We start from the raw sequence: 25,449 nt of genomic DNA on the forward strand, positions 1-25,449 counted from the left end.
ATGACATATTCAGCAGACGCGGAAACCAGGTTTAAGTGACGAATGCGCGCCCTTCTGCGAGCTTCAACGGTTTCCAAGCGAAACACTCTTGTCCCCTTTGGTCGTTTATAAATGCGGAGTCATGGACTCGCGACAAAAAAAAAAAACTACTTGGACTAATTGCTGCAGTCACCGTGGCCGAAGGCGCCTTCCTTTCCCTCTTCCCTGCACAGCCCTTTCTACAGAAATTGTTTTGCGAGTGTGCCATGAGAAATTTTAGATGTGACAAAGTTTGAGCATTCATTTATTGATCACACAATAATTATTTACGACAAGCAGTATTCTGCTCTCTGTTTTTCTCTTGGCGCATAGTATTCAAAAGTATTTTTCAAATTTAGTGGAGAAATAAACAAGAAATTGCAGTGCAAGGGAGGAGGGTAAAGTGGCCGAGGACCCAACTTGCTTCCCAAAAATCAGTAGTTTTTCTTCTCTTCCTTTGTAAAAGATTGCCCTAGGCTCATCCTCGCCCCCGTCCTGCTAACGGCAAGGTTGTCAAGTGCAAATTGCATTTAGGTTATTTAAGCACTCGTAACGTCAACTGACGCAATACGTAAACCACGAATGTCCTATAAAACAACGTGAGCTTATGCTGTAAGTGCAATTATCACATTAAATCGAGGCCCGCCGATCTTGCTGTTACATGCAGCTGAGCGCGAGGAGGAAATATTACATTTCCTTGAAAATGGACACAGATTAAAATGCGCATAGAACGTGAGCGTTGGAGCTTATCGTCGCATCATGTCAAATTAAAGCATCAAATATTTTTTGTCGTACTAGAAATAGTCTATAAGAAAAAAAGCTCTAAGGATTTGCATTCCGTTTTCAGCACAGACTGCTCAGCGTAATTACTTGATGTGTTTGCCACACAATAGAAATCGACCATTATATACGTTCTTCACCGTCCCTGTATGAAGACACTCCTCACAAAATGCTGCACGAGCGCCCCGTCGTGGCACACGAGCAAACTATAGTCTTCCCGCTTTTTTAGGGGCAGGAACGGACGCGCAGTTATCAACACTGGTAGAGAGTGTAAGTAGGGTGCAAGTTTTCTTAAAGGGGATAAGTGATGGAAGCGTGTTTTTAACGGGTGTAAAGTTATTCCTAGGGTCTTCTAAAGGGTGTAAAAGTCCATGCTATGCCCTTTTTACCCCTTTCTCACACCCTTTTTTCTAAGAGTGAAGGAGCCATTCGGCATTTCCACCCGCATCTAGTGACGTCAAGTTGCCCTTGCTGCTATTGTTGTGACGTCAGCAAGAACGCTGGCTCTTCACAGGCGCAAGCAGTGCTTGCCGGTGACGCCGACGTCATCAAGAACGTGGTAGTCCAGGTTGGCCTATCGACCGCGACGTCAAAATGCACTCCGGAGCTGGCGCCGACCGAGGCCGAAGTTGCCGGTGCAAAAATTCGTAATTAATTATTCACGCAGCACAATGGCGTTTTCAGCTCATTTGCATAACTACTAGGCCCGTAGGCCTCTTTCAAGACAAAAAAAAAAGCGGACATCCAAAAATTTTCTGTCTGTACGCCTTTAAACTGTTTATTGTTGTCTTTGCTGATCGTGCATTCATTCCGCGCAAAAGCGCATTCAGATTTTATCTGAAGACGTACAGCCAGTCGCAAGATAATTCGCTCCGTGCACGTGCTAATCAGCTTCCTGATGCGCGAACTGCCGGTAAAAACAGACGAGCTCAACACCGTGCACCAGCTGCGAAGCGGGGGACACGCACTTCCACGGTAATACCCTCCCCCGCATCCCTCGCCGTTTCTCTTCGCAGCAAACGGCAGCGCTGTACGGGGGCCATAAAGAAAACCCCGTGCTTCGCACAGGCGTCATTACTGTGCGCTTCGGCGGTGCTGTGCGCGATGAGCGGCGAGCTGGATGCCATGACCTGCGCCCTCTGGGGCCGCGGTGCGGCTCCGCAGAATGCCCTGGGCCTGCTCTTCGCCCTGGTCAACCTGCTGGTCCACGTGCCCTTCACCGACCTGCCTGTGCTCAGGGACTACGAGCTGGGGAAGCTGCGACAGCGATACGACTACGTCATCGGTGAGGGACGTACTTTTCGACGCGATAGCGCTATAGGAGCACGTGGCGCTGAACAGGCGGCGTCGTCGTTGACGTCGTTGACCGCGAGCGTTGACTGCCCACACCGTGGGCAGCACCTGCCATCGCAGGGCAATGGCGCATCGCTCAACCGCTGCACCATTGCTCCAGGAGTGGGATGAGGACTCCCAAGCGATTTATTAATGCAAAGTACAGAATGACCGATTCCGCATGTGTGGTCATTTACCCGTTAACGCTGTCAGGTCATACGCTTAAGGCGGAGCTCAATTGTGCCCCTCCAATTTTTTAATGAGGCAATCGTGACGATAACGACGTACAGGTGCCGTCAAAAGTAAATGGAAGGCAATATTAACGAAAAAATTTAATCATTGCCCCCCCCCCCCCAATTCATGAAGTCTTGAATACATATGTTCAGCATAATTGTGATTGTGTGAACTGCACTGTGCACCAACAAACACGGACCATTATACTTTAGACTTAAAGAAATTAAATTTTTTTGACACGGTCGCCTTCCATTTACTTTTGAGGGCACCTGTACACGTAGTGCCCATGGTAATTTTGGGAATGAAGAAACCAGAAAAAGTGTTGAGTTACCAGTATATAAGCATGCAGTAATGAACTGAAGGGTCCGTTGTGTACTTCCCTGTTCGACCTGGGCAGCGTGTGCTCCACAGTATCAAATCATGCCTACAGGCAATGATGAAAATCAACTTTTTTTATATGCTTTTCTAAGCGTTTGTGCGCCCGTAAGCAAACCCAGAATAACAGTGGCGTTCGCAAGAGAGGGCGATATGATGCGGACGGGATAATGGGCGGAAAGGGGGCGGTTAAAAATCAAGGAGGCAAAAAAGTGAGGAAAAAATGCAAGGAAAGTTAAGAACGCTATGGAACATAAAAGGTAGTTTAAGCATTAACCCAACGCGGGGCCGTATATTGTAGCATTCTATTCTTGTTCGAATGCTTTTTTCCTTGTTTGTCGCGGCCTCTGCTGGTTTTCGCACCACAGCCGGAGAACGACGTTTTTTACTGGCTATCAGTTACGACGTCACAGGACGCCAGCTGTCAATTATGATAGGTCAAAAGGATAAATACGGATAATACACGGTTCTTGAACTCTGCTGTGAAAAATGTGATGATGAAAATACCCACGAACAAAAACCTCTCTCTCTGCCACACACATAATGACAAGTGCTTCCGAAACCTATATGGTCAGACGATTCTGGTAACCTCCATAAAACTGGGAACACACGCACATGAGAACGAGTGCTGTGACAGATTACTGAGACTGATATCCTAGTTTGGGATGTTTTTCTTTCCTACATGCTCACTGCGGCGATCCTTCATACACCTTCCGTTGCTCTAAATATTGCCACAGCTAAAAGGAATTTCTTAACAGACATTCTTGCTGAGCTTGGTCAAACGATTGGCGTGCTTTGTTCCTGTACACGGGGAGATTTGGACCTGATTAAAATTGATATTTTTAAGACAACGCCAAATCAGTCTTTCGCGAAACCGACCGCCTTGGCTTAGGTAATTTTGGAATGCATTTTCCTTAGAATTTGTCGTAAAAGCAGAGATATACGAAATAACGGTGATTCTGCAGCTTCATTCTGAGCTGTGCTCACGCAGATGAAACCGCAGGCGATTCCATCCTTGTTAATCAACACATGTCGACAAGGCAGAGGCGCGTGTAGTGGATAACTAGATTTTATCCAGTTATGAATGCACTCCTGATAGTGATCCCTCAGGAAAAATCCGCTCAAAACCACAGCGCGGCTGCAGATATGAAATTCCTATGTAGATGACCGCTTCCTTGAAATGTATTCCGCATAAATATTCTAAATATTTATGGTCTATATATTCCCTTTTTTTTATGCTCTCACGCATGCGGCGACAAAGACACCTGCACGCCACCGCTGGTTGTACCGCGCAAGTGTTTTTTCCCATCAATATAGGACGCAGAAGCATTGGAAACAGTTCCCAGCACGCTTATTATGTTAATAACACGGCTTGTTTTTTTTTTTTTTCGCTGAATGACAAAAGGCGTATTGCGTTGCACATCAAAATATAGTTCATTGTGAATGTGGTGACAGGCTGCGGTGCCGATAATTATGAGTTCAGAAACTTTAGTCTCAGCACCTGGTTTTCAGTGTGAGGCGATGCTTTAGTGCGGACAGTAGTGGTCCGTCGAATTTGGAAGTCACAGGTCACCGAAAAGGCCTTGCCCTCACTTCCTGAGGATGAGGTTGAGTAAGGTCAGCGTCAGCCAAGCTAAGGTACGTGGTTGATATGAGGTCGGGATTCGTGAGGCCGTTTGTCCGCTTCTCGGTGACACCTTCATTGAATCTCCACGTAGCGCAATGCCCGCAAGGCTGACGAAGACCGCTCACTTTCTGGTTTATGCGCGATCCCATAAGGGACAAAACAGCATTATGAAAAGCCAGGTAAAAAAAAAAAGATAACAGACGGAAGGTCACGGCCGCTTCAGCCACCGGCCCCAAACGTACGCATTTGATGGCGAAAACAGAGTATAGTACTGCACTTATCAGAGGGCCGTACCAAGGGTTCCAGCATAACCTTGTTTTCCAGCTAAATAGCGCAGGTGCTTATTCGCTTCGCAGCTGCTCGAGAGCCCAAGGCTGTCGCCAACATTGCTCTAGCGCCGCTAGGCTGATAACAGGAAATATGTAAAAGGAACGGAGCTCTGGGTATGACTAAGCCCAAAATAAATTTTTCGACGATTTCCTAAGCGTCTGCGATCTGTTCCGCGAGTCAGCTAGCAAATACACCTCATGTAGAATTAAGTTAGAGAAGCCGCGTACACCGGGTGTTTCAGCGAACACTTTCTGAAATTTTCAAAAAATGTCATTCTATACTTTACATCCGTAGATGTCTGGGAGTCCTCATACCCATCCTGGCGCAGTGGTGCGGCGGTTAAGCGACGCGCCACTGCCTTGTGATGGCAGGTGCTCCTAGCGGTGGGCCTTGTGTAGCCCAGGTTGCTCTTCCCGAGCTACCAATCATTAATTTAACTGCCACCTGCCACAGTGTGCAGTCTGCTCACTGTCCGGTGGCCAGGCTGTGATGACGTCACAAGAACACGTGACCTAGGTGGCCCACCTGCCAAGTTGTGCTCGTGATTTTTCTCTCACAACGTTTTCACTGGATTTTCGGCAGGATGGGGCCTTTAAAGCTGCCGCGTTAACAATCTCGCAACGCACGGCGTAACCTGGCTATCTGGCTAGTTTCACCGGTAACATAAATGACCCTGGTAAAGGGTCCAACGTCCAGCAAAGGCTGTAGTTATGCAGTGCATTTTGCACCGATAGCAATGTCGGACGTGCAGCTGTACACGAGGGACGCGGACCGCCTGCTCACGTTCGTATAATAAAATCCGGAATAAATGAAAACTCTGGCAGCCTACAGTTTAATGGCTAGTGCCGCCAGCTGGTGGTCTAGTTGAAAGAATAAATAACATAGTAAAAAAGAAACTTCACTCCATCCGTTCTGCGCAGCCAAAATACCAGGCTGCGAAACGAGTGACGCCTGTACGCTGGGTTCAGTGACTAAAATGACAAGATCAGCAGCAGCTGCAATTCACAGAACTACTGGAGCGCAGGAGAGGATAAGTAGCAGGCTGCGTGAATTTCACATAATTTTTTTTCCCGTTTTCGTAAAACAGCAGCCCGAAAAGGATGCACCCCGTCAGCGTCTACAGCCGGGACGTAAAGGAATCACGGTGCAGGTATACACCAGGACGCGAGATAATGACGGTGAAGCGATCGGTAAAGAGAAAGGGAGAAAGGAAAGCGTGTGCTACACCCTATCTCTTGTACGCTGTATTTCAATCCCATGGGTATCGCCCGTCGCTGTCACGACAGCAGCTGAGGGTGCGCTCGAAAGTTCGAGCATTTCAGAACATCAGATGTAACCGACGTGAGGTATTGAAACTAGCACAAGTAGTATGCAGAGCCCCATAGAAGCTCAGCAAAACTTACATCCAATGCGAAATGTTCTATTTTTTTATGGTTTTGTAACCCGCGCCAGGTCAAGACAGTATATATAGTGTTTGCACGAACAGGGTCTGTGAATACGGAGCTAGTCACCCACCGATCAGTGGGCCGAGGTCAATTCAAAGTTGCGCGAAGTTAAATTTTTCTGTGAAACGGCTCTTAAGGACGAAACCCGTGCCAAGAGGCATACCGGACCAACAAGAATACGGGCTTGCAGCTTTTCAGTATTATTACATAAATGTGTCCCAGTTAAGCTTTGACGTATGCGGGCGCAACAGTCGTTTGTCGCGTCCATATGCTACGGAAGCAGACGCTGAACCCCCATATTCGGGGCAAAGCTCGGTAAGCACCCTTCCTCGATTTACATATGTTTCATAGCTTTGAATAAATTTACTGCAGTAGAAAGAATTCACCGCAACGCGAATTTCAGCGACAGCTGAGGTGGTGCGAAATACAGATGACGGTCGGAGTATTTAGCAACACAGGATACGAGTGTAGAATATCTGTTGTGCTTTCGCTGCTGCACTCGCATTAGCGAGACGGGTAAGCTCTCGTGAACGCCTTGTGACGCCCCGAGTGAAGTTCTTTGCATATGGACCAACCAGTGACTGGTATTGGCATTGCAGCCAATCACCGCGAGGTGTTGACATGACGTCTGCGTGACGTCAATCCCTTCTGACCAATCAACCTGACGCGTTTACACGCGGTGCGCTGCAACGCCAACGACACCATGACTTTAGCATCTGCCGCTGTAAAAAAAAAAAAAACTGCAAATTATTAGTGCTAACCCTACACATAAGAAAACTGCTGTCTGTTGCCACCCCGGTTAGGTACCGCAAACCTCGCCTGAAAACAACGCACAGATGTGACCAGGCTTCCCTACGGCGCCCTGTTGCTATGTGGGGAAATAAAGTGAAACCTTAACGGAGCTGTTCAGTCTAGAGCATGGTGCTTAATCTTTTGACGTAAGTATATCTGCGTGGCTGGATTCGAGAACATGAGCTATGTGCGAAACCACGCACCTGCTTAAAATATCCTTTCGCTTGGTTCACACAGCACCCATCCAGCGCTCCAGATAAGCCTGCCCCCAGCTGTACACAAGCTGAAAAAGAATAAGAGCAAGCTGTCAAGCCTCCGGTAAAGGTCGGATGACACACGGCGACATTCTGGGACGCGCAGGTGTTGTACGCCTAATGCGTCCTTGTATTACGAAACAAACAGATGGGCACCGAAACTATGTCTGCAGTGGGCTGTCCTGATAAGGAACTGCGCGCAGAAAAACGCGCAACTAAATAACGACCGGCGAAGCAGCCGGCAGAGCGCAGGTGGCAGCGTAGATCTGTACAGCATCCGCAAAAAAAAAAAAAATGGGTTGACTAGGCTATTTGTTTAGCGTATGTTTCGATAGCAGCTGACATCACAGCGCGCTCTTTCGCAATACGCATTATTTTCCGCAAAACGTGGAGCAATGGAACAGCTGCGGCAGGTGATGTTTCTCCAGTACAGAATTTACAACCCCAATGACGTGGGACCCATCCTTGAGTGGTATCGTAAACTATCCTTGTGTCAGAGAAAAAAAAAAAAAAAGAAAACGGCCAGTGGTGCCCAATTAGGTCAACAAAATTTGTTGATTATAGAGCATGTCCACAGCTTTTATAGAGTCAATTGTTAATTGATACGGCTAACTTAAACCTTTCTGTTGGCAGAAAAATAGTAAGCTGGAGTAGTTGCGGTTGGTGAGACAGAAAACATTGATACGACGCGAGGAAGACACAGCAAGACACAGTGTGACGATAATTAAATTAACACAGGCGACATAGTTTGAAATGTTGCTAGTTGAATTGCAGTGCCTATAGGAAAGACGTGTGTAACGAAGCATGGCTGACAGCGGAACTGACGCCATGTGATGGTCGATTGCAATGACAAATCAGGCAGGGCCCCAGCTATACGCTCGGTAGATTTTATCCACAAGGGCCGTCGCTTATTATAATACCTGTAAACCGACTGAAAAAAAAAACTTTTTCCGTAACACTCAAAACTTTATTGTGCGGCTGCATGTACGAGAACGCATATGACTTTATTACAGAGGAGTATTTTAGAACCGAATCGTATCACTGACTTTCGTCACACACTAAGCAGTGCAATTCAGTAGGATATCGAGAACAGGTAGCATGTTTTGGTGTCATTGCCGTTCGTGTAGTCAGCATTTTAAACGGCCCAACATTTTCCGAGCTTCTAGTTTGTCGAGTATAGCACGTTTCAAACTAATCAGCCAGCAAACGTTATATTTTATTGTCCACCCTGCTCATATCACATTACCTCAGAGACATGTTCCATGCCTACTCTGCGCTTGAGATTTAGGGCTGTTGCAAGACGTACTTAACTGAGGCATTTTCAGCGCTGAAAACAAGATTGCCCAGAGGGCAACAAATAAGCGGTTTACATTTCGACAACACATAGTTTAAATAGTAACATTAAACATTTTCGTAAGGTAAACAGACAGCATAAAGGATAGTGGAAAGAAGAGGGAGAAAACAGCCCTCAAATAGGACACAAAGCGCAAAGAGGCGCATCTCGTACCCCTCTCTCGTGTCCTGCTCAGGATCAACGCTTGTCGCTTGGTTCCACGTGTGTCCGTAGTTTCTTTTAACATGCTTCACCAACTAGCCCGGCAGCTTGCTCTCCTGAACCGTAGTTTCTGTTTACGTAGGTACTATTTCACTTCACCTACTGCCCACCAGGCGATCAGTTCCGTAAACGGGTCATAACTTCCGCGCAGTGGGCGGTGGATCGGCCGGCTGTGTGATCGCCAACCGGCTGTCGGCTGACCCCAGCGTCACGGTGCTGCTCCTCGACGCCGGAGGACTGGAGACGGCCTCGCGACAGATACCGGGCACCGCGCCCTTCAACCTCGGAGGCCACGACGACTGGGACTACAGGAGCGTGCCGCAGAGGCACGCCGCGCTCTCATACAGAGACCGGGTACGTGCGTGTCTCGACGTCTAGAACCATCGGAGCGTCACGTACGGAGGCTTATCAGCAGAATGAAAGTTCGCTCGCTAGTCCTCAGTTGTAATAGACGCCAGTAAGGCCCAGCCTGCTGGAGACCTGTCCCTCGCGTGATAATGTGTGGCTAATTATAAGCGAATTGGATAATAACACGCGACGCTAGATAAGGACGTATCTACGGATATATATGGAAGCTCTAGTGTGCGAAGTGTGAGTCCTCTTGCGACCTTATATACACACTTTAAGTCGCCGCGGTAGCTCAGTGGTTATGGCGCTCGGCTGCTGACCCAAAATATGCGGGTTCGATCCCCGCCGCGGTTGTCGAATTTCGATGGGGACGAAATTCTAGAGCCCCGTGTGCTGTGCGATGTCAGATGCATGTTAAAGAACCCCAGGGGGTCGACATTTCCGGATCCCTTCACTAAGGCGTCCCTCATAGCCTGAGTTGTTTTGGGACGTTAAACTCCCATAAACCAATCTAGTGTGCGGCTGAGTCTGAGAGTGCTCCGGTGCAGGTGAATGAATACAATGCAGCAGGAAAACAACAGAGTCGTGACAGAACAAGATTAGTACGTGCGAAAGAGATAGTACTTAAAATTAACGTTTCTGGCAGTTGTGACTAAGTTACGCTGAGTCGCCAAGCTGACAGCGTCGGAAGAAGTATATAGAAGCGACACCACCCGATAAGCCTTCTCATTGTTGCCTTGCTTCGCTCGAAGTAAAGTTTTGCTTCGCTAAAGTGAACGGTCAAGCAGCGGTCTGAACACAAAAACCCATTAAATCAACAGCAGCGCGCACTGCTTTCGATGAACGCGGCATGCTAATCTGAAGACCCTGTATCGGCAATAACCTCAGCCGCAGAAGCGTTTCGTGGGTTTTAAGGCCAGGTATTACAGCACTCAATAAGCATTCGCTAGAAGATTGCAAGTTTTCCGGAAGTGTTTCATTGCAGCGCTTTCAAGGGCGCCAACTTAACATCTTCTTGCTGGAAAAACAAGTATAAAAAACATTAACATTTGTGCATCAGCTGTAGCTATGCGCATAAGGCAATGCAGCAAAAAAAAATTACTTCTAAAACTACGATATACCTGTTCCACCAATAAACTGAAACTAAAGGAATCTACGAAATGACGCGCATCTCTCCTCTCAAATAGCTCAGCAAATGAACCAGTAAATAAAAAATACTTGTTTTGCCTCCCTTTGCCGCGCAGCGACTTCCATTTCCGCGAGGCAAAGTGCTGGGAGGAAGCAGCGTGATAAACTTCTTGGTCTACGTGCGCGGTCACCCGCGCGACTTCGACCGCTGGCACCGCGATTACGGAGCTACTGGGTGGGCGTACGAGGACGTCCTGCCACATTTCAAGGACATCGAGGACTACCGCGTGGAGCCAACAAACGGTGAGCACGTCGAGACAGAAACAGCTCACGTTCCTTCTTTTCGTGCTTGCGCCCCTCGTTTGTCTGATGATTACAGAAACGAGAGGCCTGCCACTTACTGCCTGCCACCGTTCTTCCTTGGTGCACATCATACAATGCAGTATTGCCGAAGCCAGAAGTTCCTCCGGTAGATAACATAAAAAGGAAGGTTTCTGATGTTCCCGGCTCTTGAAGGTGATTGTGGTGCGAGGAGAGAGAACGCTCTTTTATTCGAGGTCCCTCACATTTCTGCGACGCGAACGGAGCGCTTCAGGGAAGTCAGTCCTCCTTGCCATCGTCGGCCACTCGAAAAACGCCTCGAGCGCAAGTCTATCACCCCGTCGTATAAAACAAGAAGGCAGCCTGTGCACCCAATGCTAACCTGCCTCAGAAATTGTACTCACGTGACTCACGTGACTAACGTTAGTACGCGTGCATATCACGTTCGTGTCATGGTACGCTTCTTGAAAGGGAGCGCCAGTCTATTGAAGGAAGACCATCATCGCTCCGGATGGCTCCCAGTCTAGCAGCATACGGAGCATGAACGATGTTCTTTCTTTCTTCTTTGCGCCAGGGGAGTACCACGGCACCACGGGCGAGGTCCCAGTGGACTATGCAAACACAAGCACTCGGCTCACCCGCGTCTACCTGGAGGCGTGCAACGAGTCCGGATACCCTTACGTCGACTACAACGGCCCCACACAGCAAGGTGACCAGACTGAAGTAATGAGCGTCCAAATCTGACGCCTCTGAACGAACGGTCTTCTCTATAATGCGCGATACCCGCACAGTACAGCCTCCAACCAGTTTTGCTTGTAACAGTTCCACGTCACTCTCTCGAAAGGAACAGAGCGAGGTTTTCAGCTCACGTTGCTTCTCCCACACCCAGGTTGCTCTCGGCTCCAGGCCAACGTGGCAGCTGGAGAGCGCGTCAGTGCGAGCAAGGCCTTCATCCAGCCCATAATCCGGACTCGGAAAAACCTGCACGTGGCACCCTTCAGCCACGTCACAAAGGTAGGCCGAATGGAAGCCTGAAACTCTGCCTGCCACTTGGCTCAGACAGCAGAGGGCAATGCGGCCCATACTACCCGATAAAAAACGCCTATACATAGTTAGTTAGTTATATGGGGTTTTAGGGCGCATAAACAACTATGGCTATCATGCGCCAAACACAAAAACGCCTGTACATGACCGACCAGATACCCAAGTCATATTACGCTGCGTGTGCGTGTGTGATAGCTGTGAATGGGCAGTTTGGTGCGTTAACTCAAGTGACGAATGGCCAACGAACAGACTTTCCCGTACCTTTGCAAATTGCCAGCATTACTTGCTCGAGACCCACTTCATGTGAGTTCTTGCCTCGGCAGAGCTTCCTGTGAGTCGCATCATCTACTACTCACGTTTGCCCAGTGCTTTCCGCATCCCTGTGTCAGTTAATTGCCAGCACTCATAAAGATTCGAAAATGTTGTCTCCATGTAAAAAACGCTTCCTACTTCAACCTCTTGCTGAGCACTGCACGGTTTTCTTGCCGCACCCGGCAGCTGAATTCATGTGAATTCTTCTAACTTACCGTAAATAAAGCATCGTGACTTGCAAGAAACACATCGATGGGCGAGTCTTGGGAAACATGTTTAGCTCGGCACCCACTCTCGATTTCCTGCTCATTCAGGCGCCGAAAAAACCATTTGTGGAAGCCGACTTGACCATGGGACACAGAAAGACACACAGAACGCACTGAATGAACACACCAATGCGTTCTGTGTGTCTCTGTAAGTTCCAGTGTTAAGCCGGCCCCCTCAAATGGAATACTACCAACTAGTCTGGAAGAATGCCGATCTTCAGAAATAGCCCTCATTACACGCATCGAAGCGACGATTCACACATCTGTTGTATATACAGCGAAAAAGAAAAGTTAAAATGATTACATCAGGCCACCGATCAAAACTGCACATATTGACCTGTGAAAAATTGCTGCCATTTCAAAAGCCTTAGGATTTCAAAGTTTCATTCAATCATTACCTCCCCAACTTATCGCTCGGCCCGAAGTGACGGCGATAGTTGTATTTAAAACCCTCCTGCATTCCCACCCACCTCACTGCATGTACTCCAGTCCCGAAGCCCTAATGGAACTAAATAATAACATGTCCCTTACAGAAACTACATAAACAGTTCATAGGCTGCGTATACACTGCCTTCTCATCATCATCGTTATCGCCAGCCCAACTCTGTCCACTGCAGGACAGTTAATCCTGTCCTGCGCCAGCTACGTCCACCCATTTCAACAAACTTTTTGACATCATCCTCAAACTTGCTGCGTTTACCTTATCTCGGAATCCACTGCATTACCCTACATCACCCTAAGGGTCAATAGGTCATGCATTACAAGCCCTGTTCTTGTACATTTGCTAGTCTTGATCACAGCAAGGTTTTAATTAACTAGCGTCTACTCCCTAACCCACTCTATTGTCTTCCTGTTTTCCTATTCACTAACCATTCAATACACGCTCCCCATAGACTGTCAGCGGACTGTCAAAGAAATTTTCTTCACGGATGACGCATTCCTGGAAGCATATCCACTCCTCAAATCATATATCCCTAATGGTTAAGGTCTCCATGGGCAACAGTCGGAGCAAAGCACGGGGTCTTAAGGTACGACATTCTACACCGATGTAGTTTACGCGATGTAGTTTACGCTGTAGGAAGCCCTTCGTACAACTAGCTGTGTAAAAGCGATGGCAGCAGCCCTCACCGAACTCCGGAGCTCGCCCCCTCGCGTGCTCTACGGAAACATGCTGGAGAAGTACGCGCACGAGGCACCCCATCCTGTCTCCACTTCGTGGTGCAGGTGAACTTCAAAGGGAAGCGTGCCGTGGGAGTGACGTTCACCAGGTACGGCCAGCCGCAGAACGTGTCGGCAAAGCGAGAAGTGATCCTGTCCGCAGGAACCATAGGCTCCGCCCAACTCCTTCTACTCTCCGGGATAGGGCCCGCAAAGGATCTCCAACGACTACAGGTAACCATTGCGCGGGGTCATAACTACTCTTCACAAATTGCCGCACATCGATTGTGTGCACGAGTGTCTGTGTGTTACGCGCTCGGCAGAGAACCTAGCGGTGGCCGACATGAAGTTCTCCTTTATGACCGCGGCCGCCGCCGCTCCAGTACGGCCGTGTAATGACATCCTTGAACTTGCGACCGAGTCCGAAATGTGTCGCGCGGAACACGACTGTTGAGTCCGCGCCCTCGTCACTGAGGGCAGAGAGGCAGTCGTACGAGGCGTCGTAATGGATTTGGACGTGCATTCTATATCAGACACAACGGGACGGATGACTAGGGCTTTGAGAAGCATTAAGAGGGCATTTAAAAGGGTAGGCTGTAATGACGATAAGTTAAACACCCACACTTGTAGCCCTACCTCGGGGTGAGGTACAACAATAGCCGCTGCACACACGTCGTTCCCTCTTTCTTCTCTCCACCTAATAGAGCGGCCACCCCAGCATCCACATGAATCACGTGACTGTACACGGCACAATAACAAGAATGCCCAGTCCTTAAGCTTATTGGCTATAGAAGCTATACGACGCTCATAACGTACACGGCTGTCAATGTCCATGATGTGGCTCACGAATTTTATAAGGCCCCCAAGGACGACTTACTATACTCCCACAGCCTATACGTTTCTTATATGGCCTTCATTGCCTATGTGACTTCCATAAGACTATACGAGGCCTGTTAGAAAAGTATCCGACTTTATTTTTTTTTTTACGAACACCTGAAGGATTTGAAACAAGCACGCTTGCACCTGCCTGCCTTGAACCTTCGTGCGCATGCACAAATTTTTTCTCGCCTGCCGATAGCGTCAGTCACTGGCACGCAGCGTTTGAGTGAGGCAGTGCGCAGTGCTCTCGTCGGTTTTTTATTGCAAGGAAAATGGCGGAGCGACAGGAGCAGCGCTACTGCATCAAATTTTGCCAGAAACTAGGCGACAGCCAAGTGGAAACCATTCGGAATATTCAGACGGCTTTCGGTGACAATACTATGAGCAGCACACAGGTTAAGCATTGATACAATTGATTTAAAGACGGCCGTACATCGGTGCAGAGAGAGCCACGCTCCGGTCGGCCATCAACATGCCGAAATGACCAGGTCATTGCCTAAGTAAACGCTGTGGTGACGCGGGACCGTCGTGTGACTATCCGAGAAATTGTGGAAGAGGTGGACATCAGCAATTTTTCTGCACATTCCATTATCACCGAAAATTTGGCCATTGAGAAAGATGCGGCGAAATTCGCGCCGAAGCTGCGCACGGTGGAGCAAAAGCAGCTTCGTGTTGAAGTCTCACAGGATATGCTGGATTCCACAAAAAGTGACCCCGACTTCATCAACACCATAATCGCTGGTGACGAGTCGTCACAATGGCAGCATTCCACGTCACCAAAACCAAAGAAGGCCCGCCAAGTGCGCCGCAATGTCAGAGTGATGCTGACTGCTTTCTCTGACTCCCTCTGTGTGGCACACCACGCGTACGCACCCCACAAAGTAAACATTGACCAAAAGAATACTACAGGGATGTCCTCCGTCGCCTGCGTGGTGCTGTGCGGAGCAAGAGGCCGAAGTTGAGGTCAACAGGAAATTGGCGCATCCATCATGACAATGCTCCTGCACATTCCTCGCACTAAATTCACATTTTTTTCGCGAAAAACCAGACTGCTGTAGTTCAACAGACTCCTTACTCTCCTGATATGGCCTCCGGTGACTTCTGGCTGTTTCCCAAAATCAAGAGGCCATTGAAAGGAGCGCGATTTCAGACAAAACAGGACATTATCGCTGCAACGACAGCTGAGCTAAACTCCATTCCGAAAGGGGCCTTTTCGGAATACTTCCACCAATGGCAGCACCACTGGGAGAAGTATGTGGAGTCCCAAGGAGACTACTTTGAAGGTGATTAGGTTTCCAACGCTCTAGTTATGCCAGTTTTTTTTCTTCGGCAAAAGGTCGGATACTTTTCTAACAGACCTCGTATGTAGGGTCCTTCTTTTCTGGTTCGATAAAGATTGGGCAATATTTTTTTACCTCAAATTTGGGTACAAATCGAGTTCTTCAGCAAAAGTTTTCATAATTCTGTGGTTATCGCGTCATGTTTTTCAACGCAAGACATTACAACAAAGCGTTAGTTTCTGTGCGGGGTATTCTTTGTCGCTCATTATTTTCATAAACTCTAAGGAAATGGCAGATTAAAACTCTACTTAATCAGATTTTTATTTTGCTAATTTATTACAATTACTTCACCGTGTCCATTACCGTATATTGCGCAGCCTTCCCGTGTCCGTGCCAGACCTCCCTGTCGTTGTTGCGCGCAGCTAAACTATTCATTCCCCACCACAGCGACCATTTTAAAACCCCAGCAGCCTTGGAACATGTCGTCATTAGCGCTTGGTACAATGATATCATCAAGAAGTCTGGTCAATGCACAGGTGTTTTAACCTCTCACTTCAAGAACCTACTCTTCGATCTTATCCTCAAACTAAGCAGTGTCATGAATGGCAAGCGTAAAAAGAGGTTTAAAATTATTCGTTAACGAAAAACACCCCTTAAACAAAAAATATCCATCAATCCTCCTGAATTCTCTTCAGCAGCCCTGCGCACTGAGAACTGAGTTCTCCAGAAGGCGGGTTTTTGGGTAGAAATCGAGTTAACCCGCTTTAAGAAATCTGCTCAGTGTGGAAGAATCGTATAAAATCGAGTTTTAACCGAAAACGAAGGGCCCTAATTTATATGGCTCCAAATAATACATGGATAACAGATACTACGGCTCCCAAATCATATAAGGCTGGTCCCAAAGCTTATATATCTCGCAAAGCCTGTAATGCTCCCATAGCCTAAATTGCTCCCAAAGCCTGTATGGCTCCCAAATACTATACGGAACATAAATCATATCACTCCCATAGCCCATATTGTGTTCATAGCCTATATGGCTCCCATAGCCCAAGATCACAAGGAACGCGTTTTCTAGCCAGCCGGGGAACGTGGGAGTTCTCACTTACAAGTTACAACACACTATGATGTCGGTGGATAGTGTGAGCATAGGGCAAAGTACCTCATAGAACAATCACTAAAACATCGTCCATTTGAGAATGAAGAGTAGAGACTAACATCCGTAGCCTTTATTAATCATGTGTAAGCGCATAATAGACCACTCAATGAAGACACGTATACGTCTTTCTCATGGTAACCACCGCCGCACGCGATGCAGATTCCAGTGGTCGCCGACCTTCCGGTCGGATGCGGCCTGCAGGACCACGTGAATCTGCAGGTGGCAGTGCCCGTCAGCACTGACGTGGTAGCGGGAATCCCGCCTTTCAGCCTAGATGATATCCAACAGTACGCCAGAAATAGAAACGGTAAGTCATCCAACCTCAACACCTGCCTCGGCTGTGCACGTATGACACCTATACGGCCTGGGGGTAGAAAAAGTTTACAAGAATCAAATGTTCCACTCATATCTTGCCACCGATGATTGAGTTTCGGGTTTCATAAGAACGCACTAAAGAGTAAAAAAAAAATTAGCAGTGGCTTAGCTCAGCTATGCCAGATTATACGTAGCGAGAGGTACGTCTTGGTTACGTCTAGTTGCCTTGCTTATAGTCACGGCTAAGTGTTAGACATTGAAGACGAGAGGCGTCTGCTCCGCGGTCGGCGCGCCCGGCCGGCAGCTGTGCAACTCTGACTCCACTCGGCTCCTCGCGCATGCGCAGAACTGGCGACCGACAACCACAGCGAAACGGCGAGACTGCGGGTAATGTAGCTCTCGCTACAAAAGCTCAGAGGTTCAAAAAGCAATGGCAAGAATGAGGCGGATGTTAGATTACATACACAAGGTGCCATAGATATTAAATGGTGTTGTGATGCAAGTCTGAAAAAAGAGCGGGCACGCGGCCAGAACACTCGCTAGTCTTGGCACTCTTACTACTCGCCTGCTGCTTTCTCCAGGAACGATATCAATACCAACGAGCACAGAGTTCGTGCAGTTCTTGCACACCGACTATGCGACGGACCCGGACATCCCGGACATCGAACTGGCACCCATTTCGACCGCGCCCGCCAACGAGCTGACCAGGGCCTCGTTGCTGGCACTGGGTATACTGCCGGAGGTAATATGCGCTCTGCCGAGGCGAATATTCAACTTGGGAGCTTACGAAGATGTTGTCTAAGCTACTTGATTTGAACAGGCAGCAAGGACCGTGAGGCCTGGGAAATTCTATTCAGTGTAATGGTGGCAAAGGCTATGCCAATGCATGTGATAAAATTATGCAGCCCGCTGCCCCTGGGAAGCTACCCCTTCGCGCTTACAACTAGAGGAGCTTTAGAACGGTCAGGTGTCAGCGCAAAGCAGGCACCACACGAGAACACTTCAAGCTAAGTAAACAAAATCGCCATGAACTAAAAGACGACTTCGTACCTCATGAAGGCTTGTCGGGAGAGCGCGTGTAGAATATACAGTTCCGTGGTTCATATTGGAGCAAAAGTTAGTAATGGAGGTGAAATTTACGGTCCTATCATGAAAATGGAGACTGCAGATTACCTAACATTGATAGCTGAACATGTGCACATGACAGTATTAACACGGCTGTCCATTTCAAGTGGCTGTCACAGCCGGGTATATCTGTACTCAACGTACTTATGGGAGCCCCGTCGACTGAAAAACAAAGGCACAGGGTAGCCGGCAAGATTATGGGAGAAACAAAAAAAAAAGCTGAGGGGCGATTATTGCATTGATGCGCAGGAGATGCGAGAGCATTCTTCTTAACCTACTCGTCCTTTGTGCTGTCGTTCTGCAGCCTCGAGCTCGAATTCTTCCACTACGACCACTACCGCTGCTTGTAAATTCACTAAGCCACTTTCATCCCTAGACCCTAGTCACTATCACCTGTCACTGAAGTGTCCTTACCAGTTGCTATTACCAATGTGTCAAGGTCAGTCTCCCAGTTATCGGTCACCATGCCTTTTCGACAGTCTCGCGCATGACTATTCGCGCTGTGTGTCGCCAGAGAATAAGCTATTCCACGAAGAGAACAGTACTTTAACGATGTTTTTTTTATTATTATTATTACAGTCTACAAGGTTTGGACGTCTGGTCGAAATGTTAGTTGACTGGAATTTATAGACGAAGTGGTCACTGTTATGCGCCAAGAAGGTCCTCTTTTGCGAAGCCCGACTCTATGATTAAAATGTCCGCTCCGGGTATCAATCTGGAAAAAAAAAATACAGCTACAGGGAGCGGACTTCTAGACAACATGCAGTACCGCGAATGTTCATGTCTCCCAGCTGTGGTCCCCAACTAGAAACAAGAATCAACCTGTTTAATTTTTTTTTTATTTTTCAGACAACGTATGCTGAGTGTTGACCTCCCATCCCTCGCTCGTTCGCAGGCTTACGACAGCTTTCTCGGTCCGAAAAACGGCCAGCCCGGTTTCCGTGCCGTAGTGATCCTCAATCGACCGAAGTCCCGAGGCTACCTCTCCCTGCGCTCCAGGGACCCCAACGAACACCCCGACATCGACCCACGCATATTGGAGCACCCAGACGACATCAAGGCAGCCGCTCAAGGCATGCTCCATCTTACGTGCTGTACTCATAAGCGTATTGGCTCCAACGCCTTGCCGGCAGTAAGGCCAAGCCGCAAATCATTCCTTTTTTTGCGGTTTAATGTAGCAAGTAGCAGGCAGGTGGGCAGGGAGACAGAGATTTTATGTAGCTGTTCTACGTAAGCCATCTAACATCCCGAACCCCGCGTCAACGGAATTCAGGTTATTTGCCGATAGGAAGTTGTGACCGCGATTCCCGTCCAGTAGAGATGTCCCCAATGCTGTGCTCTTTTGGCCGTCGTCAACAGTGACCCTTAAGGCCCGTTCACACTTGCCCAAAAATCCGGCGAGCGAAGCGGATTCGCTCGCCGCAAAAACAAGGACCTGTTCTCACTTGTTCACGCGCGAGCGAGGCGGATCCGCCGTGCCGCTGCTGTTTCTCGCCTTTCCACACCGCTTCGCTGATAGCGGCATACACAGATATAGCGACAAAAGAGCATAAATTTACGCTGTCTACGTACCATAAGCGTATGCATGCTTACGTACGTTAAACGCAGGCGCATTCTCACTTTTAGTTCAGCGTATGCTAGCACAGACGCCAAAATAGAATTTACCTATAGTGGCGCCATCTGGTTGTCAGGGCGGGAACCATTACTGTCAAAAAACCGACTCTGCTATTAAGCCTAGAAGCGGCAGAATCGTCACTCTGAATAAAAAAAATAAAGCAAGTTTATCACTTATACGTCTTCGTAGAGGCGAGATGAGACGAAGCGAAAGACCTGTGCCGAATTTCTGGCCAGTGAACGCACTGAAAAAGGCAGCAACAACGAGAATTCAATCCGAAGCGACGGGTCGGCTTCGAAGAGCGCCGCCATGTTGGTCGCCGCGCGGCGGAAATGGGTACAGCCCGATCGCCCTCGCCGCGCCGCTTTCCGCGTCGCTCGGCGTCAAAAGCGGCCGAATGCGCTTCGCTCGCCGGATTTTTTGGCAAGTGTGAACGGGCCTTTATTCTTCTACCACGGCATGCAAAGAGCTACTGCGATATATCAGAAAGAGGTGTGGTGCAGAGACAGAGGAGGTTCTACACTTTCATTTGTGAGAAGCATTCTTCAAATGAAGCATAGGAGCAAGACTTATTCAGCAGGTGCGCTTATTTTCGCTGCCCGCAATCAAATTATAAGCTGAAGTTGCTCTTTACTAAACCAACTGCTTTCCTTACTATAGCACGTTGTGTTTTGTGCTCTTTACTGTAATGCATTGTGTATTGAAGCTGATGTCACGTATCGTACCAATACTGAAGTGGCATAATGCTGGGTATTCTCCAGAGTAATCTGTCAGCTCCCGCGAGGGTTTGTCCGCCTCTGTAACAAGGAGCATCCAGCGCTCCCTACTAAGGGAGCATCAGCGGCTACGGCTTCCTGCTTCTGAGGACTATGTCACAGCTCCAATATCCAGTGACGGCACCCGCATTTTCAAAAACACCTGTGCACACTAAAAATCACCAGTTTAGCATAAATATCCCGTACCTTTCCTGTATGACATGTCGCCGGTGGCGGTGCTTATAGACAGCAACGATATCTGACATAAACAAGATGCGGCGGAGCTGCTGTCATCGGGTAGGGGTAACGGCGATGGATATGTCCCATAAGCATCATATAAACAAAAATTTTCTAAATAATTTTCTGATTTTGCAACACACCTGCGTGGTCACTCCTTCGTTAACAAAAGCTGAGTACATCTCAAAACATAACATTCAAGTACGGGACATCAGGTCCAAGGCAATGCATTTAAAAAAAAACGCCGCAGTATGAGCGCACTGCGGTTACCGCTAAGTGGAGGTTCCAGGCGGGAGCGCGTCCCATAGAAAAAGATGTAAACAAAATTTACCAAAATTATTCCTTTTTACCAGTGCACCTATGAGGGAGGCGCTTCGGTAACAATAGTTCAGTGCTTTTAAAAAGGTATGAAAGAGTATGCGACGTCATTTTGATGCTGATATGTTTTCAAAACTTTACGATAACAGTGTGCCGTGACGCCGGACTAGGCATCACAACACACCAATGCGTAGGCGCTCAGTCAGGTGGGTATTTATCCAAATCGCACAAGCTTTTCGAGGAGCCCGACATGTTGTGGCACGCGCTTCATTCGCTCGCAAATACAGTCGCTCGATCTAGACAGTCTAGACAGCTTTGCATGGAAAACAGTCCTCAAACGGCATGACAAGCGAACCGCATGCAGTAGTAGCAAACGACGGCGCAGACAATACCCCCTGCCGCTCCGGCTACCACGAGCTCCCCCTATGATTACAAACACGGTCTTGATCTATAGCTCTGGCATGCAATGACGAATACGTTCATCAAGTAATGGAATCGGGAACGCACGGTCGCGCTCGCTCGCAGGTACGAGGATGTTCATCGACGAGATTCTCAACACTGAGGCTATGAGGAGCATCGGCGCCAAGGCCTGGGACGTGACCTTCCCACCGTGCGCAGGGGCCGGGCCCCTGTGGAGTCTGGAGTACATCGAGTGCCTCTTCCGGCACCTTGCGCACACGGGCTGGCACGTGTGCTGCACGGTGCCCATGGGCTCCCATCCCCTGGCAGTCCTGGACGAGCGCCTCAGGTGAGCTAGCGCCGGCAGAGGCTCTTGCGAAACGCCTTGCCTGTTGAACTCGGCTCCTTCACAAGAGAAATTTTCACTGTAGCTGGGACTGGCAGAATTATAACGGCTGCTCGTCAGCAAGGAGATCTCTGCCACTTAAAACCGGATTTACCCCGCCAACATATAAAGCAAGATTTGGCCTACGCAATACACTCTAGAATGCGTGTGGTGCGGAGAGATAGCCACCCTCTACCACTCCACATGGGGCTGTCGGGTGAGCCCGATAGAGCCCAAAATTACAAACCCGTCAGTCGAGCAGTGGGGGGAGCTTCTGTCCAGCTCCGACCAGCAAGATCAGCTTGCGCTGGTTGAGCGGGCCGAGGAGGCAGCAAGAACCAATGGGCTCCTGTACCTAGGAACACCGCCTGCAGCTCAAGACCCCAACCCCTAAACCCCGCCCATTTTGAGGAATAAAGTTTTATACTACTACTACTACTAACTGACAAAGCAGTGCGCCACCTTTGTACAGAGCGTAAAACAAGCCATAGATCAAATAATACAAACGAAAGACAACACCGGCGACCTAACTCCCCATTAGGGTTCACTACGGGTGAGGGACCTCAACGCCTCGTTTGAGAAGCTTTGCAAGCATTGTCATCGCAGCCATTACAAATGCTGAGAAGTTTGCGTTTTTGCGCGGTCCTATCCAATTTTGAATGGCAGGGAGAAAGGATCAAGGTGGCGGATTTTATAATGCGGAGCAGGCCAGCTTGGCAGAAGTGTAGTGGCAGCAGTTCACAAGATCATGTCCAAGCTGGGGTGTAAAAACCAGCAGCTCGAAAAGGCTCGCAGAATGATGAAGGCGGCGAAGGGTGCAGGCTTCGCAGTGATTTTCGCAGCGCCGAATATGCAAAAGCCTATGCCAACGAGTGAAATGCGAAGATGACGAGAGCATACTGTACGAAAAGAAACACTTGACACGCTTCGTCAGATGCCAGTTAGGTGTTATGTATGAAGTACCAGGCATATGTAGATCTTATGTTGTCAAAACGGGTAACTGCATCAATGATCGCCTGTGTGACCAGCGAACTTCGTGAAGTTGTGTATTGGCAGCAATGTAGCGATCCACTCCAAGAGTTGCGGCTGTGGACCTACTAAGATTCATTCGCACTAAGATATTGTATTGACCAGAGATGTAAAGTTACATCTGAACTTCAGCCGTATAAGAAAGGGCTCTGCTGAGCCAGTAAGCTATCAATAGGCGCGAAGAAAAAAATAGCCAGGGTACCAAGGTGAACAAGAATGTACAGTCTTTGTCAAAAGTTTAGAGCCCAGGGGGTTCACTTCCAAGCTCTGGGACTCCAGGAGCATTCGTGGTAGTCCTACCCATTGGAGGAGGCAGGACCAGAAATCTTCTCATGTCCAGGAAATTTCGAGCGCTAGGGATCCATTAAGAACGACACAGTGTGGGTCAAAAGAAAACCCTCTGGGCTCCAAACTTTTGACAAAGGCTGTACAATGCGAATGTCTGGTTCTTCATGTTCGTCTTCCTTGCGTCGTCCGAAGAAAAGAAATGCCTGTCTAAGTGCTATCGCATACTAGGTCCGAATAGGCCGTCGAGTAGCCGGACCATCATGCTCCGAGTAGGCGAGCAGCGGAAGGTAAGGCACCCAATTTCAGAGGCTGTTAATTCACTGTATATTCTCGCTGAAACATTAATCCTCCTCTCAAAAGCGTTCCTTCGTCCATGCTGAAAATCTACTCGGTGCCAGCTTTTCTTCGGTGCCACGGTTGGAGACGAGTGTGTGTGCGGTCTTGCCGCAGCGAAACGCAACGCGCCGCTTATTGCACTCGAACCGCTTCAGCATCTGATCACGCCTGGCCTCGATTTATTGCGCATTTCTATTTACTACGTGGACCGACGCAAAGTTAGGTAAAGGACACAGCGCAATGGGAACTGTAAACAGAATACAGCCGGTCAGGCAAGACACGCTTGTCTATGAGCATTTACCCAGTAATACCCGTGGCACATCCAGCGACGAGGCGTTTGATGCATGAAAGCGGCACGGCCATTTATAGATAGTTTTGACGTGACGTCACGGGCGCCATCTTTGGGTACTGTGGCTAGCTGCCGCAGTGTAGGAGGGAACCGGTAGGCAATAGGCGGGTTAACAAAACGCCGAGGCTTTTGCTGCAATTAACGGACCCAGAGATGGCGGACGCTATGACGTCGGTGACAACTATGCATAAGCTTAGGGCGCGCCGACACGTTTGCGGTGCTTGCGCAGGGTCCGAGGAGGAGTGACAGGTCTACGAGTGGCCGACACCTCCGTGATGCCGGACGTTACGAGTGGCCACACGCACGCACCTACCATGATGATCGGCAGCAAGGCGGCGGCCATGATCATAGAGGACAACGGAGGACGACAGGGGTCAGGACGCAGCCAATAGTGACCCCTGCCTAGCTTGAGGGGAGAGGCTTTCTAGCTGCCGCGTCTGCAGCTCATGAGGAATAACACACAACTTCCCCGAAGCGCCTGCAATGCCATGCCGGAGCATGGACGTGTTTTTGTCAACAGCAAACGGCAGGGCCATCAAGAACACACTCCGTATACGGTTGACTTCCTGCTGTCAGGTCCGTCCAAGTCGCGTTCTGTGTCAAATAAAATCCCCCACCCCCACCCCTCTTACTCCGACATGACTCACTCTTTCCAAAGTATGCGAATAAGCATGGCAGCGTAGTACATCGATGTCGCCAGATATGCGTGATACATACCTACGAATGGCTTTCATTTGCGTGCTCGAACGCGTGCGCGCATGAGAAAGAGGGCAAGAGAGGAAGGCACAGCACAGTGGTGTTTGATAAAGGCGTTGCCATGAGCACTGTCAACGAGGCATTTCGGCTACGCTACGCTTATGTGACAGAGTAAAAAAATTCGAAAAGAAAATAACGACGGCCAAGAAGACCATCAGCGTACGCGATTCATCGCACCGGCCGACCACACCTCATAACCATGGGTTCATCCAGAACATGGTCATCAAGCTTATAATAAAAGGCTAAGTTAACAAAATATTGTAGCGAAGCGTGCTTCCGTGCCGGGACGAGAGCTCCGCCGCATCGAAGAAGGGGACCAGCAGACGTCGATAAGATGCATTGATAAACTTGATTTATTAAAGGTAGATGCGAATCACCGATCAAACTTAGAAACTGAGGCAAAAATATAACAGGTCCCATAGTAAACAGTCAGTCATACCCCGGGGCATGCAGCACCTTTGGAGCGGAGGTCCCGAGCAGCAGTCGGGAGGCAGCCGTTCCTCTCTCGAGTCCCCTTGTTGTTGAAACACCCTCTTAAATACACTTCACCAGCATTCTGGCGATCAAAAAAGCTATTACCGGAGCCAACCAGAGGAGCTCCGACAGCATTGCGAGAACCCTTTTTGGAACCAATTAGACCAATCAGGAAAGCCGTTACCGGAACTAATAAGAACACATCCTTTCAAGACATGCCGACAGCAAACTCACGCACTTTCTCAGACTAAAATACACAAAAACACCCAGTGCGCGCCAGCTCGCAACCTTGTGCGAGTAGGGACGGAATGCGCGCACGTTTGTGTGTGTGTGTGTTGTGCGCAAACCGGGTGACGACGGGCCTAACTGCCCAAACGCATACCGCGGATCGCTGGCCAGAGAGCCCCCCGCAAGGCAAGACCCTGGAAACGGCG

At 48.8% G+C, this 25,449-nt stretch overlaps 2 protein-coding genes across 2 annotated transcripts in view; one reads left to right on the forward strand and one right to left on the reverse strand.

The window, feature by feature from the left end:
- LOC149342995 (uncharacterized) overlaps positions 1–25,449 on the reverse strand; it is a 134,606-nt gene that overhangs the window by 56,683 nt on the left and 52,474 nt on the right. The window lies entirely within an intron of this gene.
- LOC149342997 (uncharacterized) lies at positions 1,822–24,407 on the forward strand. The gene is made up of 11 exons (XM_089545541.1): positions 1,822–2,083; positions 8,894–9,096; positions 10,335–10,521; positions 11,114–11,248; positions 11,429–11,553; positions 13,386–13,553; positions 16,794–16,941; positions 17,531–17,691; positions 18,970–19,147; positions 21,525–21,747; positions 24,015–24,407. Exons 1-11 carry the CDS (start codon positions 1,903–1,905, stop codon positions 24,175–24,177), a joined length of 1,872 nt encoding a protein of 623 aa, XP_089401667.1. The 5' UTR covers positions 1,822–1,902; the 3' UTR covers positions 24,178–24,407.

The sequence above is a fragment of the Amblyomma mixtum genome, chromosome 5 (assembly GCF_055824585.1).
Source record: "Amblyomma mixtum isolate Tamu chromosome 5, ASM5582458v1, whole genome shotgun sequence".
Taxonomy (NCBI): Eukaryota; Metazoa; Arthropoda; class Arachnida; order Ixodida; family Ixodidae; genus Amblyomma; species Amblyomma mixtum.

What these genes read in the sequence shown, in the direction of transcription:
- LOC149342997 (XM_089545541.1), top strand. Translation starts at nt 1,903, where the DNA reads ATGAGCGGCGAGCTGGATGCCATGACCTGCGCCCTCTGGGGCCGCGGT. An exon ending in CAACGGCCCCACACAGCAAG is followed by an intron (nt 11,249 to 11,428) that starts GTGACCAGACTG and finishes TCCCACACCCAG; the next exon opens with GTTGCTCTCGGCTCCAGGCC. An exon ending in CATCAAGGCAGCCGCTCAAG is followed by an intron (nt 19,148 to 21,524) that starts GCATGCTCCATC and finishes GCTCGCTCGCAG; the next exon opens with GTACGAGGATGTTCATCGAC.